The 20,184-nt window shown below is 36.8% G+C and overlaps 2 protein-coding genes across 2 annotated transcripts in view; one reads left to right on the forward strand and one right to left on the reverse strand.

Moving 5' to 3' along the window:
• Nucleotides 1–319: 319 nt before the first annotated feature.
• On the forward strand, nt 320–1,864 carry ANKRD34B (ankyrin repeat domain 34B; the record flags this gene model as incomplete). Its single annotated transcript, XM_079702832.1, has 1 exon — nt 320–1,864. One exon carries the CDS (start codon nt 320–322, stop codon nt 1,862–1,864), a length of 1,545 nt encoding a protein of 514 aa, XP_079558958.1.
• Nucleotides 1,865–15,609: 13,745 nt separating this feature from the next.
• FAM151B (family with sequence similarity 151 member B) overlaps nt 15,610–20,184 on the reverse strand; it is a gene marked incomplete at its 5' end in the record, with an annotated part of 32,113 nt that continues 27,538 nt past the window's right edge. The window contains one exon of the mRNA XM_079704092.1: nt 15,610–15,850. Coding sequence (XP_079560218.1) covers nt 15,697–15,850 — 154 coding nt within the window. The 3' untranslated portion in view covers nt 15,610–15,696. The remainder of the gene's footprint in view (nt 15,851–20,184) is intronic.

Genomic DNA, 20,184 nt, shown 5'->3' on the forward strand with positions numbered 1-20,184 from the left:
TGGAAACTAGGTGGATTTTGTTTAATTGATGTGGGATTTAGAGAAGTACTAGGCTAGTGTTATGTCATAAATATTCAATGAAGATTTGGGGAAAGTAAATTTTAGTTCAAACTTCCCTAAAGGTTGTTACTATTCTAAATTTTTCAAATTTTGCTCTATATTTATTAATAACATAATGTTATTTATGTCTTCTTTATCTATACATATTTCAGAAATTAATTGTGAATAACAACATGAATATAAATTGGGACATTGATTCAGGCTAATCTTTTGTTCTTCATCTTCTTTGCTAACCAGATATTGATTCTGACTTTTGAAGATGGATGAAGGTATAGAAATTTCCAGTGATGGAAATTCCCTGATCAAAGCGGTCCATCAGAGCCGGCTTCGCCTTACAAGACTCTTGCTGGAAGGCGGCGCCTACATTAATGAGAGCAATGACCGAGGGGAAACACCTTTAATGATTGCTTGTAAGACCAAACATGTTGATCACCAGAGTGTCAGTAAAGCCAAAGTGGTTAAATACCTATTAGAAAACAATGCTGATCCCAACATACAGGACAAATCTGGGAAAACTGCTTTGATGCATGCTTGCTTAGAAAAAGCTGGTCCTGAAATTGTTTCTTTGCTCCTAGAGAGTGGGGCTGACCTCAGCTTGCAAGACCACTCTAGTTACTCGGCCCTCGTTTATGCTATAAATTCAGAAGACAGAGAGACCCTGAAAGTCCTACTTAGTGCCTGCAAGGCAAAAGGGAAAGAGGTCATTATCATAACGACAGCAAAATCGCCCTCTGGCAGGCACACTACCAAACAGTACTTAAATATGCCTCCTGTGGATATGGATGAGTGTTATTCCCCAGCCACCTGTGCCACTCCTTCAGAAATAGACTTAAAAACAGCCTCATTGCCACTATCACATTCTTCTGAAACTGAAATGACACTTTTTGCCTTTAAAGATCTGGAACCCACAGGAAGCAGTGATGATATGGGGGACCCAAGCTCCCCCTTGAGGAAGCCTTGCATGGCCCCTAACGGGCCCAAGCTACCTCAGGCTCCACACTGGATCAAGAGTCCCCCCTCATTAATGCACCAGAACAGAGTGGCCTCCTTACAAGAGGAGCTCCAGGATATTACTCCAGCGGAAGAATTATCCTACAAAACCAATGGGCTGGCACTTTCCAAGCGATTCATCACTAGGCACCAAAGTATTGATATAAAAGACACTGCACATTTGTTAAGAGCCTTTGATCAGGCCAGCTCAAGAAAGATGTCATACGAGGAGATAAATTATCAATCATTTTTTTCAGAAGGAAATCAGCAATGCATTGACATCCCAGTTGACCAGGACCCAGACTCTAACCAGACAATATTTACTTCCACCTTAAGAAGTATAGTTCAAAAAAGAAACTCAGGAGCAAATCACTATAGCTCTGATTCCCAGCTCTCAGCTGGTCTCATCCCTGCAACTTCAGATGATGGCAAAACACTTATAGGAAAGAAAAAGATCCTCTCACCATCTTCTTCTTTGTTGTCAGGATCCAAAGAATTGTTGGAGAATATCCCACCAGGACCCCTGAGCAGGAGAAATCATGCCCTTTTAGAAAGGCGTGGCTCAGGAGCTTTCCCTTTAGATCACAGCATTACACAAACCAGACCAGGATTTCTGCCACCCTTAAATGTGAATCCTCACCCTCCCATCTCAGATATCAATGTCAGCAACAAGACTTCCAGCCTTCTTTCTTGTGGTCAAAAAATGCTTATGCCAACAGTTCCTATTTTCCCCAAAGAATTCAAAAGTAAAAAAATGTTGTTAAGGAGACAATCATTGCAAACAGAACAAATTAAGCAATTAGTTAATTTTTAAGAGACTGCTAGAAAATACATTTTGTTCGCATGTCTATACCAGAGAAATATGGAACTAGAGAAGAAAATTCAAACGTTCATCCTTTTAAATCTTTTAAGTGGTTAGTCCATAATAGGGGTATCAAAATGTACTGTGTATCATCATATTAGGCACTGTGGATATACAAATAATAGATAGCTTTTGCTAAGGGAATTCTCTCAAACAAAATTAAAACTTTTTTTCAAAACCTTCAATATTTAACAACTTTCATGTGGTCCAAGTTTTTAATTTAAACAAAAATAAGCAAAGAAAGAAGGTCACATATGTTGGAGATAACTTTAAAAATTTCAGATTTGCCAAATATTTTATTAGGAAACATTGTGTTCAAATGAATTTTTAAAAAGCATTTCATGATTGTAATTTTCCATGATGCCAACAGCATAAAAGAAAACATAAACAGCTATAAAGTGTTCTATGATCAATAAGCCTAAGCTACAAAGAAATAATGAACTAATTCTTGAAAAATGTTGACTGCAGGTAGGTGACAACCTAATTAACATTTTAAAAGGTCAACCATTATAGTAGACAAGGCAGCTATATGTGTTGTCAGCTTAATAAGTGTCAAAAATGGCAGATCCGAGTTTTATAAGCTAGTAATAATCTGTGCCAAGTGTTTGTGTGCTGTTTTTTGCTTTGCTTTGTTTTTTAATGTTATTTTATGGAATTCTTCCTTCTCCATATCTTTTAATTCCTGTTATTGTTTTTTGAAGCTTATTCATAGGTTCCCAATAACAAGATAATACAAAATTTAAAAAGCATCTCTCGTTTTCTTATTATCAAAGTGTTCTTGTCTTTTTAAAGACAACCAAAAAAAAAAAAGTTTGGAATTTATCACAAATAGAAACTAAATGCTTGCTCTGGTTGTAAAAAAGAAAAATTGATTATTAGATTTTTTAGGTTAGCTAAAATTAAGAAAGCCAGTAGAAATTTAATTACAAAATGTATTAAATATTCGGTCAATATTAAACAATATCTTTTTTCCTGATATATAATTATTAGACATTTATATATTTAGAATAATTAGGATAATTTCCTTGTGTGACATTCCAATCATCTAGAATTTAGGACCTGTGAATAACTTCTAACAAAGTAAATGAATACCATGTTAGAACCATAAAATATTATAAAATGACTATATTATCTATATGATTTCAAAGCATAGTGTTTATAGAGAGACCTTATTTCAATCTAGCAGTTTTACAACAAAGAATAAATCAAACTGTACAAAACCTGAGTGTATTAATTTGAGATCCTAGGAACTGGCATTATGCTTTTCTTCACAATTGGATATAAGCAAGTTGTTAGGTACATAGTAATTATTTAATTTCTTGTGGCTTTTATTTGAAAAAGTAACTAAGTTTTCCACTTAATGTTTTGAAAAATATTAATATTAATTGCACTAGAAGTATTTTCTGATTCAGAACTTAGAATTGTACCTGATGTTTATAGGTAACCTTAACCCATTTCGCAAGTTTTAATATTGAGAAAAGTTCTTGGCTTTATGTTGTAAGGGTACAGTTTGGAAGAATATGTAGCTAGATTAGTTCATAAACAAAATGGTATCAATAAAGATTTAAATGCCATTTGGAGTATCAGTGATTTTTACTTACCTCAAATACTAATGATAACTATTTCAACATAATCTGAAGAGAAATTGTGCCACGTATGTTACTTTGAGTAAATAGAAAACTAAGAAAGAATAACATTTGTTGCTATTCTCATCCCAACATGAAAAGAATATTTAATAGGATTAAAACTTTGTTGGCCATATTTGGAAGAATTTTTAGTCTTGTGTCAATCCTAGGAACATTTTAGGGGCTGTGGTTGTTTGAGCCTAGTTGTAAAGTCATCCTGTGGGACTCAATTGAGATTAGACAGCTGACCTTAAGTACTGAAAGGACTGATGACTGACTTAGTCTGAATCCTCCAGATTAAGAAAAACTAGAACCAGAAATTTGAAGTTACAGAAATATTTCAACTCTTACCTACTAGAGCTGTCCCTCTATGGAAAAGTCTATCCTAGGAAGATAAGAACCACTTTTGGAAATAGGCTGAGGATAGATGTTGATCAGAGATTTAACAAAAGATATTCTTTTTATTGAATAATCTTTAAAGTCTTTTCAATTTTGAAGGTTGTTTGAGACAGGCTTTACTTATTAACAATTCTAGATTCATTGGGACAAGTTGAAAACTAATGATTGAAATTACATTTTTTTAAACATCTTTATTGGAGTGTAATTGCTTTACAATGTTGTGTTAGTTTCTGCTGTATAACAAAGTGAATCAGCTATACATATACATATATCCCCATATCCCCTCCCTCTTGCACCTCCCTCCCACTCACCCAATCCCACCCCTCTAGGCGGTCACAAAGCACCGAGCTGATCTCCCTGTAATATGCAGCTGCTTCCCACTAGCTATCTGTTTTATTTGGTAGTGTATATATGTCAGTGCTACTCTCACACTTTGTGCCAGCTTACCCTTCTCCCTCCCTGTGTCCTCAAGTCCATTTTCTATGTCTGCGTCTTTATTCCTGTCCTGTCCCTAGGTTCATCAGAACCAATTGTTTTCTTTAGATTCCATATATATGTTAGCATACGGTATTCGTTTTTCTGACTTAACTTCACTCCATATGACAGACTCTAGGTCCATCCACCTCACTACAAATAGTTCAATTTCATTTCTTTTTATGGCTGAGTAATATTCCATTGTATATATGTGCCACATGTTCTTTATCCATCCATCAGTGGACACTTAGGTTGCTTCCGTGTCCTGGCTATTGTAAATAGTGCTGCAATGAACATTGTGGTACATGTCTCTTTTTGAATTATGGTTTTCTCAGGGTATATACCCAGCAGTGGGATTGCTAGGTCATATGGTAGTTCTATTTTTAGATTTTTAAGGAACTTCCATACTGTTCTCCATAGTGGCTGTATCAATTTACATTCCTACCAACAGTGCAAGAGGGTTCCCTTTTCTCCACACTCTCTCCAACATTTATTGTTTGTAGATTTGTTGATGATGGCCATTCTGACTGGTGTGAGATGATACCTCATTGTAGTTTTGATTTGCATTTCTCTAATGATTAGTGATGTTGAGCATCCTTTCATGTGTTTGTTGGCAATCTGTATATCTTCTTTGGAGAAACGTCTATTCAGGTCTTCTGCCCATTTTTGGATTGGGTTGTTTTTTTGATATTGAGCTGCATGAGATGCTTGTATATTTTGGAGATTAATCCTTTGTCCGTTGCTTCATTTGCAAATATTTTCTCCCATTCTGAGGGTTGTTTTTTTGTCTTGTTTATGGTTTCCTTTGCTGTGCAAAAGCTTTTAAGTTTCACTAGGTCCCATTTGTTTATTTTTGGTTTTATTTCCATTTCTCTAGGAGGTGGGTCAACAAGGATCTTGCTGTGATTTATGTCATAGAGTGTTCTGCCTATGTTTTCCTCTAAGAGTTTTATAGTGTCTGGCCTTACATTTAGGTCTTTAATCCAGTTTGAGTTTATTTTTGTGTATGGTGTTAGGGAGTGTTCTAATTTCAATCTTTTACATGTCACTGTCCAGTTTTCCCAGTACAACTTATTGAAAAGGCTGTCTTTTCTCCATTGTATATTCTTGCCTCCTTTATCAAAGATAAGGTGACCATATGTGTGTGGGTTTATCTCTGGGCTTTCTATCCTGTTCCATTGATCTATATTTCTGTTTTTGTGCCAGTACCATACTGTCTTGATTACTGTAGCTTTGTAGTATAGTCTGAAGTCAGGGAGCCTGATTCCTCCAGCTCCATTTTTCATTCTCAAGATTGCTTTGACTATTGGGGTCTTTTGTGTTGCCATACAAATTGTGAAAATTTTTTTTCTAGTTCTGTGAACAATGCCCTTGGTAGTTCGATAGGGATTGCACCAAATCTGTAGATTGCTTTGGGTAGTATGGTTATTTTCACAATGTTGATTCTTCCAATGCAAGAACATGGTATATCTCTCCATCTATTTGTATCATCTTTAATTTCTTTCATCAGTGTCTTACAGTTTTCTGAATACAGGTCTTTTGTCTCCTTAGGTGGGTTTATTCCTAGGTATTTTATTCTTTTTGTTGCAGTGGTAAATGGGAGTGTTTCCTTAATTTCTCTTTCAGATTTCTCATCATTAGTGTATAGGAATGCAAGAGATTTCTGTGCATTAATTTTGTATCCTGCTACTTTACCAGATTCATTGATTAGCTCTAGTAGTTTTCTGGTAGCATCTTTAGGATTATCTATGTATCGTATCATGTCATCTGCAAACAGTGACAGTTTTACTTCTTCTTTTCTGATTTGGATTCCTTTTATTTCTTTTTCTTCTCTGATTGCTGTGGCTATAAATTCCAAAACTATGTTGAATACTAGTGGTGAGAGTGGGCAGCCTTGTCTTGTTCCTGATCCTAGAGGAAATGGTTTCAGTTTTTCACCATTGAGAATGATGTTGGCTGTGGGTTTGTCATGTATGGCCTTTATTATTTTGAGGTAAGTTCCCTTGATGCCTACTTTCTGGAGGGTTTTTATCATAAATTGGTGTTGAATTTTTGTCAAAAGATTTTTCTGCATATATTATCATATGGTTTTTATCCTTCAATTTGTTAATATGGTGTATCACATTGGAAATTACATTTTTGAATTTCAGTCATCCACATGACTTCTTAGCTTTATTTTCACAATTATTAAGTGTTAGTTTTAGTGGCACAAGTTTAAATTTTGATTGTCAGTTAACACATTTCAAAAAGGATCTTCTCCATTTCCAAAAAATAAAAAATTGCTATATTATCCCTGCAGCTTTGGGTCCTATAAATATGAAGAATCTGACATCCAAGGGAAGAACAGTTTCACCAAGGGATTCTATCACTGTCTTCTGAAATGGAAACTGTGATAACCATCTAGTCATCCCAGGCTCCTTCATAAGAGAAAAAGGAGTCATGACGTTCGTTGAAATAATTCTCAGTACTACAAATAGGAGCTAGAAGGAATATGGGTGGAATTTGACCAATTCACTGGGGACTCCCTTCTATTATCATAGCCAGTGGTAAATATAGGTTATCACAATCCCACACAGGCAGAAGCATCAATGCCTCAGAATTCTCAAGAATGAAGAGATGGGGGTACACCACCAGGTACATTCTTGACATTTCTGCCCACAGCTGTTGGAAGGGACAGCCTAAGGTGTCATATGACCCCACCGGTTCCCTTCCTCCCCAACAGTAAAGTGGACCAAGGATGGACAAGTTACTGAAAGGAACAAACTGGGATGAACCAATGGGGCTTTGTCTCAGTAATCTAAATTTGTTCTGTGGAGCACTGGAGTCCATGACCTCCCACTGCTGAGGACCCTGTCTTAGTTCTTGCCTAGGACAGTGGTCTTAGTTCTTAGCCTTCCTGCAGTCTAGGTGTTCAGCTTTTCCCTAAATTTTCTGGATATGTCTCCTTATGGTAACTTCCTCCCTAGCCTCAGTTATTGGAGTTAATTTGAGTAGGATTCTATTATTGCATCCGAAATGTTTCTGACCAAGACAGTACCTAAAGAAAGCAGTATCAATTGGATCAAAATGGAAAATATGGTCCAGAAATAAGATAATCATTATCAGAACTAGGACTGCATGGCTCATGCAATGACCAACTCATAGGGCAGCTTTGGCACCTAAGGATTCAGCTTTGAAGAGTATCAGGAGACCGTGTCTTCATCAGTGACCATAGCATGCGACATAGGCTCTTTAGAACAACGCCTGGCATATAGTATGCACTCCAAATTTTTGTTGCTTCTTATCATCATAAATATGAGGATAAGGAATTTTGAAAAACTAGAAAACTTTGATAAATTGGTGAGACAATGGTTATAATTATTCTCTTTCCCCTACAAAGTTCCAAATAGGTCATTTATTTAATATATCCCTTTTAACTCAAAAACAACTTAAATATACTTTTCCACTGTTTGAATTTTTAAAAACCACCTGCATATATATTTTTTCAATTTAAAGACTAATAGGGAATTCCCTGGCAGTCCAGTGGTTAGGACTCTGAGCTTTCACTGCTGAGGGCCTGGGTTCGATCCCTGGTCAGGGAACTAAGATCCCACAAGCCGTGCAGTGCGTCCAAGATGAAAAAATGTTAAAAAAAAAAGGGACTAATAAAACTTTTTCAACAACTGAATACATAGAGATGCAGAATATATTTAAATGTACTACACACATTTTATAGCTTAAACAATGCTAGAATGATTAAAGCAGAAATGGCATTAACCTTTTATCCATATATGCTGAACACCTAAAACATTTTGAGACATTCACACTTTTTGGTCTTAGAACTCCTTACAGTCTTTGGGCTTCCCTGGTGGTACAGTGGTTAAGACTCCACGCTCCCAATGCAGGGGGCTTGAGTTCGATCTCTGGTAAGGGAACTAAAGATCCTGCATGCCGCAACTAAAGATCCCACACGCTGCAATGAATATCCTTGCAACAAAGATCCCGCGTGCGGCAACTAAGACCCGGCACAGCCAAAAAAAAAAAGAAGTCCTTAACAGTCTTAAAAATCAGGACCTCAAAGGGTTTTTGTTGTTGTTGTTTGCTTTTTTTAAAAATCTAGGTTATGTGTATCAATGTTTACTACATTAAAATTTAAAACAGAAATTTTTAAAATATTGTTTTAAAGTGACAAACCCATTACATGTTAGCATAAGTATTTTATGAAAAATAACTACGTTTTCCAAAATATATTTAGTGAGAAGCGTGGCAGTGTTTTATGTTTTTGCAAATCTCTTCAATGTTTGGCTTAATAGAAAACAGCTGGATTCTCTTCTGTGTTTTTGCTTCAATCTGTTGTAATGTTCAGTTGAAGCATATGAAGAAAATATGGCTTCACACAGATATGCAGTTGAAAAAGGAAGAAGTAACTTAATATGTTTTTCACATAATTGTAGATAGTCTTCCTTGATACTATACTCAAACTTGGTAAGTGGTAGTTTCTTAGAAGGTTAGTTGTAATGTAGAATCTGAAACCACACCAAGGAACTTCCATTTTCTGTTACACTAAATTTCACTGCCCTGTCTCACACTTTGAATGGATTCCTTACCCAAACAAGACCTTATAATATTGTGCATGAGTCATTTGGAAAATATTGATTCCTTGAGTTATGCAGACCTTCCAAGTGTAGACACATTTCACTATATACCATAAAGAAATAGTATTCATTAATATCACCACTGATATCAAAGTCTTTTAAGTATTGGGAATTGTCAAGCTCACAATGATGGGTTCAAGTTTAGTCAAATTCTAATTTTTCATGTAAAAACTCAGGTTTCATCATTGGCAGCAGATACTGTCACTTGTTTTCCTTCAAGCAACAAGCTTGCTTTGTTCATTTTTGAGAAAGTATCTGCCAAATACCCAAGACTAAGTAACTGGTCTGTCAGTTGTTCTTTCAAGTATAAATGTTTTTTCCATGAAAAAAATGGCTAGTTCAGTTTGCAACAAAGACTTTTCTTTAATACAGCCACTGAACTTCAGTATACAGCAGAATTGTACTATGCTTAACTCACATTCTGTCACATGAAATATTAAAAAGATGTGTACTCCGGGTCAAGATTTACTAAAATTAATAATTTTTGCTGAATCATTGATGATATTCCTATGTCTTTTTTGTTTTGTTTCTAGTGTGTGGGGCAGTGAAGAATATGATTGATAGTTGATGCCATGAATTTGATTCATACTAAGGCATCCACAATTTAACCCAACATTCCTTTTTCCACCATCACTGCAAATGTCAACACAGTGAAATAGGCAATTTCACAAGTGGCTTTGACCTCATCCATCTTATGAAAGCATCTCAGGGGAACTGAGGGGTTTGTGGACCACACTATAAGAACAATTGGCCTAAGAGAATTATTAAGGTTTTGTGTCATCCATCCATCCATCATTTGTTAAAGGCCTATTCTGACCAGGTATCATATAAAAATGAGTAATTTCTTCCCCCAAAAACAGCACAGTTGAGGGGAAAATACAAACGCGTAAAATAATTATAATCTAGCAGAGGATGTATATCAGGAGAAAGCCCTGGGGAAGTCTTGAAAGACTCTTTATAGGAACCTTGACTTAGGGGCAGAGCTCAACAGGCTCTGTGAAGAGGTCATGCCCTTCAACTTTAATTCAGAATTTTTTGATTAGCTCTTGAATTCACAAAGTGGCAACAGACTCTCATAGCAAATATTTCAATTGAATTTTCTGAATTATTACTACATTATGTGACCCCAAGAAGGGGATAGAGAAGAAAGGGACAATGACCAGCCTTTATGAAGATTCTTTAGCAACAACCAAACCTGGAACTCAGCTGCCAGATTTAGTCAGACTGGTCCCTTTCACAAGCAGAAGCATAGAAACCAAAGAGCCTCCCTAGAGGACAGGAGGCTGGGTGAGCCCCTTTCAAGGCCTGCCTGTTTTCTGTCTACTCTGATGGTTAGACTAGGGAGTGGGGGTGGGTAGCCTTCATTGTTTAAAATTATGACATAATTAAAAATATGTAAGAGGGAAGAGATATGGGAACATATGTATAACTGATTCACTTTGTTATAAAGCAGAAACTAACACACCATTGTAAAGCAATTATACCCCAATAAAGATGTAAAAAAATAAAAATAAAAAAATAAAGATAGTACTCTCAAAGGAAAAAAAAAATGTAGTAAAGTAGCAATTACGGGGGCGGGGGGCTGTAGTTCTTTAAGAAACTGATAGAATTAAAGAGCATCCTTTCTTAAGTCAGAGTGGGAGGTGAGTTCAGAGGCAGGAAGATGGGGTTTTCATTTTTCTTTCCAAATTGGTATAAAGTAGCAATGTCAACAAATCACTGAGAAATATCGCTACACCTGGCCTCTGTTCTATCCTGTTTGGGTCAGTAGCACCACCTGACGCTCTGTTACCCAAGCCCAAAATATGTATATTAGACTCGTCCTTCTCCCCCATACTTCCCATTCAAATAGTTTACAAACGCTTACAAGCTCTTCCTTTTTAACCTTTCCTCTATTTCTTGAGCCTTCCCGCCACCTTAATTCAGGGCGTCATCTCCTTTCATTTCAAGAATTCTAAGGCTCCTTCTCATGCCACTGGAATCACCTTTGTAACACTCAAAACTGGTAACGCTTCCCTGCTTAAAATGGTGGTATGATTCCCACAGCCTGAGAGAAAAGGAACAAACTCCTTAGCTTGGAAAGTGGATCTGGTCCCTGCCTAAATGTTCAGCTTCAAAATACAGGGCCTCCACAAACTTTTTTGAACAAGTGAGATCAGGCTCTTTCCCACTTAGAGTTCCTTTGCTCACATGCCTCTGTCTGAAAGGCCCTTCGCTCTACCTGGTGAATCTTACTTAACACAACCTAAGTATTCTCTCCCAATTAGAAAATACTGCTGTCTCTCACCACAACCTGGTATATAGTTTCATCACAGGAGTTACAGCAAATATCCAACTTACTGTTAACAAGTCTCTCTCCCCCTACTAGATGGTAAGATCCTTGAGGTAGGAATCATTTCTGAATTATTTGCACAACCTCAGCTTATCAGGCATTAATTAGATGTCCCTTTCCCTCACCCCCAGAGTTCCTATTGAGCCCTGAAGTTCTGTTACATGTCTCCCTCATGAAAGACACAAGCGACTGGACAAATTAAGGTCCCTGGACAAATTAAGGTCCCTGGACCAAAGACACAAGTGACTGGACAAATTAAGGTCCCTGAGGAGACTTGTGTCTCCCTCATGAAAGACACAAGTGACTGTACAAATTAAGGTCCTGTTACATGTCTCCCTCATGAAAGACACAAGTGACTGGACAAATTAAGTTCCCTGGACCAAAGGATGGCAGTCCAAAGGTATGAAGGAGAGAGAGAAGCAATCACAGTGAAGAGTAAGAGTGACACTCATGGGGGACACTGGAACAAAGACCCTGAGTTCCTGCTGCTGGGGTGCCAAGAGCTCCTGGATCCCGCCCCACTTCTTCCAAGAGCTGCTTATCAGCTCTTCTTGGTTTCACTAATTCATTATACTCCCATTTTCTAGATTAAAAAGTACTTCAGCGCTGCAATTCTCATCTCTCTTTTTAACACACAACTATTTTCCTTGCATTGATCCATGAATTTATAATTGTAAGATAGTAAGCTCATATTAGGTAGGCTCCCATCTTAAATTTCAAGATGAGGGATAGAGCATTTTTCTATATAGTCACTAGGTATTTAGTTTTTTGTTTTGTAATTTTATTTATTTGGTTGCGTTAGGTCTCCGTTGCTGTGCGCGGGCTCCCGCTAGCTGAGGCGAGCGGGGGCTACTCCTCGCTGCGGTGCGTGGGCCTCCCATTGCGGTGGCCTCTCCCGTTGCGGAGCACGGGCTCCAGGCACACAGGCTCAGTAGTTGTGACGCACGGGCTTAGTTGCCCCGTGGCATGTAGGATCTTAGTTCCCTGACCAGGGATCGAACCCATGTCCCCTGCATTGGCAGGATTCTTAACCACTGTGCCACCAGGGAAGCCCAGTTTTTTTTAATTACAAGGAAAAATCCAAGACCCTAGCTCCAAAAAACAAGCAAATAAACAACCTGTTCTGAATAACTTGCAAGTTTTCAGCTGGATAAATGAGTATGTATCTGGTTGATTAGCAATCACATCACTCTTACAGGGCCATAAGCTACTGCACCTTTAAAAGCTCTGATTTTTTGAAAAATTGGGTGTTGTACAAAAGTATCTTCTAGGACTAGGATTGCTCTGCAGGCTTGGGAAACAGCAATTGGATGCTATGGGGTTTTAACATCAATACATTAGACCTAAGAACCTGGAGAGAAAAAAATAGGTGGTACTAAAACATTTACTTATTTTCTGTCTGTGAACTTCTTCCCAAGTATTTAATAATATCTTACAATTTTATATGTCAATTATATCTCAATAAAGCTGAAATTTAAAAAAGGAAAGAAATAATTGCCTATTCCAAAGTCATGAAAACATTCTCCTTTATTCTCTTCTAAATGCTTTATAGTTTTAGAGCTTTCACTTTTAGGCCTAAGATTCAACTCTAATTAATTATTTTTTGTATATGGTGTGAAGCAGGGATCAATGTTTTCCTTTTTCCATAGGGACCAAAATCCATTAAAATTTTACTTTTTGGGACTTCCCTGGTGGTCCAGTGGTTAAGAATCCGCCTTCCAATGCAGGGGGCATGGGTTTGATCCCTGGTCAGGGAACTAAGATCCTACATGCCACGGGGCAACTAAGCCCATGCACTGCAACTACTGAGCCCACGCGCCACAACTAGAGAGCCTGTTTGCCACAACTACTGAGCCTGTGTGCTCTGGAGCCTGCACGCCACAACTAAAGAAGCCTGCATGCTGCAACAGAGCCCACGCACCGTAACGAAAGATCCTGCATGCTGCAATGAAGATCCCGTGTGCCGTAATGTAACTAAGACCTGATGCAGACAAATAAATAAAATATTTTTTAAAAAATTTACTTTTCGGGCTTCCCTGGTGGCGCAGTGGTTGAGAGCCCGCCTGCAATGCAGGGGACGCGGGTTCGTGCCCCAGTCCGGGAAGATCCCACATGCCGCGGAGCAGCTGGGCCCGTGAGCCATGGCCGCTGAGCCTGTGCATCCGGAGCCTGTGCTCCGCAACGGGAGAGGCCACAACAGTGAGAGGCCCACGTACCGCAAAAAAAAAAAAAAAAAAAAAAAAAATTTACTTTTCAACAGAATACATTTTATAATTCTCTTATGTAATTTTTATTCCTGAGAACACTTTAAAATATAGCTTTAAATCTTAATCTAAATGACACTTAGTTGATAAATTTCTCAATATAAAGGCATTTTGCCTTAACACTAATACTTTAAAAAATATTATGAAGGATAAAGTAGTAAAGTTAATCTTCGGGACAAACGAATTTGATTTCAAACTTAATTAAAATGCAATTCATTTATAAATTCAACTCTCTTTGTAAAAGCAAAGCATGGTCATTTTAGAACATTTATAATGTAAACATTACTTTTTACTATAATTTTAAGAGTTATTTGTTGCAATTATTAACATTTTATAATTATGAAATTGCATCTTTTGTTGTTGGCAAACAACCATAGAAAACCAACACATAGAAAGTGAAGTTTTAGGTGTTATTTGACAAATAGCACCACATTGTTGTAGCTAAAACTTAAAGGGGAAATATGATCATTTTCTTGAAGTATTTATATGTATACAATGTTCATGTTATATGTCTTACTGCTATCTATCTATCTACAATGGATCACATGATAAGTCTAAAAGAAGGGAACTATCTGTTGAGCACTTGCTATGTGATGAGCGTTGAGCTACAAGCTTCCATTGCATGAATCTCCCTTAACCTTCACAACAACCCTACAAGAGAATCCTCATCCTCTGCGCCCCTCCCCCATTTTATAGATGAAGAAATCAAGACTCAATGAGGTTAAATATTTCCCCAAATCTATGGCTATTAAGGGACAGAGGTGGTGTTGTAACGGAAGTCTATCTGAATTCAAAACCCAAGTTCTTTTCTCTACATCGCACTACTTTATTCACTGGGAGAAAATGGTTGATAAAAGATAAATTACATATCTTAGGACATTCATTGGTAAATTACTTTTCAATAAATCAAAGAAGCAACAGGTTTTTCTGAATACCTTGCTCAGGACTATGCCAGGCACTGTAAATACAATTAAGAATGCTCTCTTACCATAAAGGACTTTATAATCTAGCTGAGGAGACATAACTACTATGTATGACACAACTAGTGAAAACTATTAGTTGAAATTAACTGTTAAAGTAAGATCTGGAGACTACAGATGGTGTAGCTGTTTTTGAAATAAAGTACTGTGTTGAGGACCCTGAATTAACTTTTAGAGTGGGACCACATTAGGAAGGGTCTTGAAAGAGTAAAATTCAATAAAGTTGAATTTAAGAATCCCCTAGAGATTTTTGATTTGGCATAAAGAAAGAGGTGTTTTTTAAAAGTTTTTTTTTTTCCAGCAGAAATATTCAGGGTATCTTTGAGTAGAGTATGAGGAATGAAGTCATGAGGAACAAGTTTTTGAAATTCTAGTAGTAGAACAAGGGCCTGAACCAAGGTGATGTTGGTGAGAAACTTGAAAATCAAATGATATATTACCAGGATTAAAATTCTGCTCTCCAATAGTATTTTGCTTACTCTAGATATTATTATCAAAGCAAAGAATACAAAAAACATATACGGCTGTCGGCATACTCCCAAAAATATGGAAGTTCTAGATACATCTAATTTAATCCGTATTGTTTTCGGTAAATAGACTTGATCTTGTTATAAGAAAGCTGCTCATCCCTGTGAAAGTTAAAAACATTTTTAAAGGCCTCTTACTCTTCTGTAGTCTCTGAATAACTAGTTCTGCAGGAAAAAGGAAAGAGGATGGCATATTTTTATGAAATCTGTATAATGCTAGTGCCAACAAAATGTGATTTAATAGCTGTACGACATGGATTCTTTCAATTATCTTCAGTATACCAAAATTTTTTTATAAAGAGTTTTAAAGATTCATCTTCCTAAATTACTGTTATACTAGCCCAATGAAATCTCTTCTTTCCAAATCTTTTAGGTAAGTACAGTATTATAAGGACATAAGCCTAACAGAGTAAGCACTCAGTAAGTGTTTTTTGATTGGATAAACTGAAACATAAATCAATCATCATAATTTATATGGTAACCAATTCAGACCAAAGCAAAGAAGGATTATGAAACCAAAACATGAAATAATTTAGCAGAATTTTCATCTTAGAGATTAATTTTGATTCCAATGGCTTGTTTAAATTCATGGTTTTGTGGTTCCAAGATGTCATAGAAAACTCTTTTTTTGTCAAAATGGCCTCTAATAAAAAGTAAATCTTCAGTGGAATAGCTATCGTTTTTTCCAGTCCAAACAGTCAGGCTGTACCTGCATTAAAATAAAACAGAATTATATAGTTAAAAGAGAAAGATAAGAAACAGTGATGAAGAATTCCAATAACCCTAAAAACAGTTACTCTCATTTGTCTCTAACCCAAATTCACACAGAAGAAAAAATTAATTAGCACTGGTGGAACTATATTTTCCTGTTTCATTCCTTCATCAACATCAAAGGGACTAGAGAGAATAAAATTCACACTGCTGTTGCCTAAATTAGGTCTCACAGTATCTGAATTAATGTTAAATGGCTTTAGAAAGCCAGACTGGTAGCACTGGAAATGGGCCCAATTTTGGACAAAAGAACTGAGGAGACTGTGTTGCTGATCAAGGAATCTGTTCCCTACACAAAAACCACAGCTCTAACCTGGTTTCTTCAGTAGCCAGGCCACAGTCAAAAGCACGACTGGAAGGGACAGTGAAGAGACACAAATGTCACTGACGTTCCCAACATTCATATTCACTTAAAGTGGCCCCGCTATCCCTTCCGGGGGTTTTCTGTATGAGATACAAGAATGCCAAGAGATGTCACTAAGAATGCCAAACAGAATAAACCTAGATCTATTTCTGGAGTTAAAAAACAATAATAATATATGCAGATTTATTATGGATATAAGAATATGCTCAGAATTGTAATGTTACTTAAATCGTATATTTTCATTTCTCCTGTGACATTACTATTACATTACTCTTAGTAGAGTTTAGAGAAATGTGAAGCTGTTAAGTATTTTCATATTTATTTTCCTCATAAACTTGTCAGAATCCAGGGAAAATCTCCAAAGCAGTTCTTCTGCTAATGATAAGAAACAGTCTAACCAATGTATATATTCTTGTTATACTGACACATTACTGTCCTTAAGGATGATGACACCATTCTGGAAATGTAACAAAGAAAAGTACTTCGGATTTTGTTCTATAGTGGTATTATGTGACAAACCAAAAAGAATTTTAAACTACAGTAGGGAACACAGAAAAAAAAAATGAGAATTACTTTAAAAACTTATATTTTTGCTAAAATGGCATTTTTATTACTTTATTGAGCACCATGGTGACAAACGTTATAAAAAGACAGATGTGGGGCTTCCCTGGTGACGCAGTGGTTGGGAGTCCGCCTGACGCTGCGGGGGGGGCGCGGGTTCGTGCCCAGGTCCGGGAGGATCCCGCGTGCCGCGGAGCGGCTGGGCCCGTGAGCCATGGCCGCTGGGCCTGCACGTCCGGAGCCTGTGCTCCGCGGCGGGGGAGGCCGCGGCAGTGAGAGGCCCGCGTACCGCAAAAAAAAAAAAAAAAAAAAAAAAAAAAAAAGACACATATGAATTTAGGTTAAAAGAAGTTATTCATTTTATTTCCAGTGTTATTTTGCCTCTTTTAATCTTCCCGCTACTGTATTTAAACTAAAAGTAGGAAAAATAAAATTGACTAAGGGTATTTTAAATGCACCCATTCAAATCAATTCTCAGGTTTCATTTTTAAAGCTCTTTTCATTGTGATGTAACATGTATAGGAAAAGATGCATAAAACATAAATGTTTTAACAAATTATTATAAAATGAACTCCAGTGTAACAAAACACAAATCAAGAAAAAACACTGCCAGCACCTCAGGAGACACCTGTATATCACTGCCCCATCACAACCTCGCCTTTCCCCCAGAGTCCTCACAACCTTGTCTTTTGGGTTGCCATCTTCTTGCTTTATTTACCACTTATATATCCATCCTAGACAATACAGTTTAATTTTTGCCTGTTAATGAATTTTATATAAATGGAATCATACCGGATATAACTTTTTTGGTCTTGCTTCTTTTGCTGAATATTGTTTGTGACATTTATCCAACTTAAAACAGGTAGCTACAGTTTATGCATTTTCTTTGGGAAACAGTTTAGCAGTATCTACTAAAGCTGAAAGTATGAATACCCTATGACTTAGAAATTCTATTTCTAGAAATTCCTTTCTGATATAACCTTTATAAATGCAGGCACATTTGCACCAGGATGTGTGTGTGTGTGTGTGTGTTCACATTTATATATATGAATGTTCACAGCAGCAATCTTTGCAATAGCCAAAACCATGAAATAATCCAAATGTCATTCAATAATAGAATAAACTCTGAATGATGTTGAATGTTTTGCCTGTGTTCTCTTCTAGGAGTTTTATGGTGTTATGTTTTATATTTAAGTCTTTAAGCCATTTTGAGTTTATTTTTGTGTATGGTGTGAGGGTGTATTCTAACTTCATTGATTTGCATGTGGCTGTCCAACTTTCCCAACACCGCTTGCTGAAGAGACTGTATTTTCCCTATTGTATATTCTTGCTTCCTTTGTCGAGGATTAACTGACCGTAGGCATGTGGGTTTATTTCTGGGCTCTCTATTCTGTCCCATTGATCTGTATGTCTGTTTTTGTGCTAATACCACGCTATTTGGATTACTATAGCTTTGTAGTATTGTCTGAAGCCTGGGAGTGTTATTCCTCCTGCTTTGTTCTTTTTCCTCAGGATTGCTTTGGCAATTCTGGGTCTTTTAATTGTTCTAGTTCTGTGAAAAATGCCATGGGTAATTTGATAGGGATTGCATTAAATCTGTAGATTGCTTTAGGTAGTATGGCCATTTTAATAATGTTAATCCTTCCAATCCAAGAGCACGGGATATCTTTCCATTTCTTTGAATCATCTTCAATTTCCTTTATTAATGGTAAACAACAAAGCTTTAATGTAATATATTACTAGAGAAATTTTCATAACATTGGGGATGGGAAAGAATTCTTAAACAAGACACAAAAATCACTAGCCATGAAGGATATGTTCGAGTAATTTGAACACATTAAAATTCAGAAATTCCTTCCATCAAAAGATACCATGAAGAACATGAACAGGTTAGGCACAGAGTTGTGGAAGATTTTTGTAAATCAAAAGGGCTCTAATACAGAATTTATAATGAACTTACCTATGAAATAGAAACAGACTCACTGATATAGAGAACAGACTTGGCAGTTGCTAAGGGGGAGGGAGCCTGGAAGAGGGATGGATTGGGAGTTTGGGATTAGCAGATGCAAACTATTATATACAGAATGGATAAACAACAAGGTCCTACTGTATAGCACAGGGAATTATATTCAATCTCCTGTGATAAACCATAATGGAAAAGAATATGAAAAAGAATGTATATATATATATGTATATATATATATGTATAAGTGAATCACTTTGCTGTACAGTAGAAATTAACACATTGTAAATCAACTATACTTCAATAAATTTTTTTAAAAAGCTTTGTTGTTTACCTTTCATATTTAATAAAAGACTCTGAAAGAGATGAAGTTAAGAGAAACTCAAAATTAGGGACAGAGTTCCAAAACAAATCAACAATAACAAAAACAGGACCACCCCCCCTCCAAAAAAAAATCTAGACAGAGAAGTAGAAGAATCCACTTAGTGCAATGCCATGGAGCCAAAGGACAAGGGAGTTTCAAACTGAAGAGGGGGACCAGCAGTACTCAAATGTTGCAGAGGTTAAGAATTTGGCTTGAACAAAGTATGATCTTCAAATGAGAAATTTCAGGAGAGTAATTGACTACACAGAAGTGGAAGGTGAGGAAACGGAGGCAGTAAGTAATGAAAGAAATGGGATGGCAGGATCATCCTATTTGAACATGGCAGCCTAAAGTCAGCACTGCCTCCTTTTTCTCCTTTAATCACCTGAAAGTAACAAAAACAAAAGAATGAAAATAGAAACCCCATCTTCAATGAAATTAAGAAAGAGCTGAAAGTGCAAATTACAAAACAGGTGAGAAGGTTTCTAACAGCAACAGAAATTATGGCCACATGTTAAGGAGGTAGAGAGAGTTTGCTCATGTATGCAGATTACAGAGAAAGCCTATAAGAGACTCCTCTGGATGAGAAGCATATCCCACCGAAACACTTCGCACAGTGGGAATGGTGTCCTTGAACTACAAGTGGGAGCTTTCCTGGATTAGATTTGGTCTCAAAAAGCAGTGGAGACCAAGAAATAGAACAGGAAAGCCATAGTTGTAGGAATCAGACTGTTCCTGTGAAAACCCAAAAGTTTAAATTTAAGAGACACGTGAAAGATCTTACCTAGAGACACCACAACTGCTTATCTCCATTGACTGGGGAGAAGTTAAAGGCTAAACAAGTCACACGTAAGACTCTCTGGGTCATAAGGAGCGTAGTCCTGATCCCTCTCCACTATGAACTTTAGGCAAGTAGCTGGTCTAAAAAACACCTCACTTTCTTTAAAGCAGATAATCAAAATAAATTTGACAGAGATTTTATACAAGAGAGTACAAGAAAATATAAGGAAAAAC

The sequence above is a fragment of the Hyperoodon ampullatus genome (assembly GCF_949752795.1).
Source record: "Hyperoodon ampullatus genome assembly, chromosome: 4".
NCBI classification, from domain to species: Eukaryota; Metazoa; Chordata; class Mammalia; order Artiodactyla; family Ziphiidae; genus Hyperoodon; species Hyperoodon ampullatus.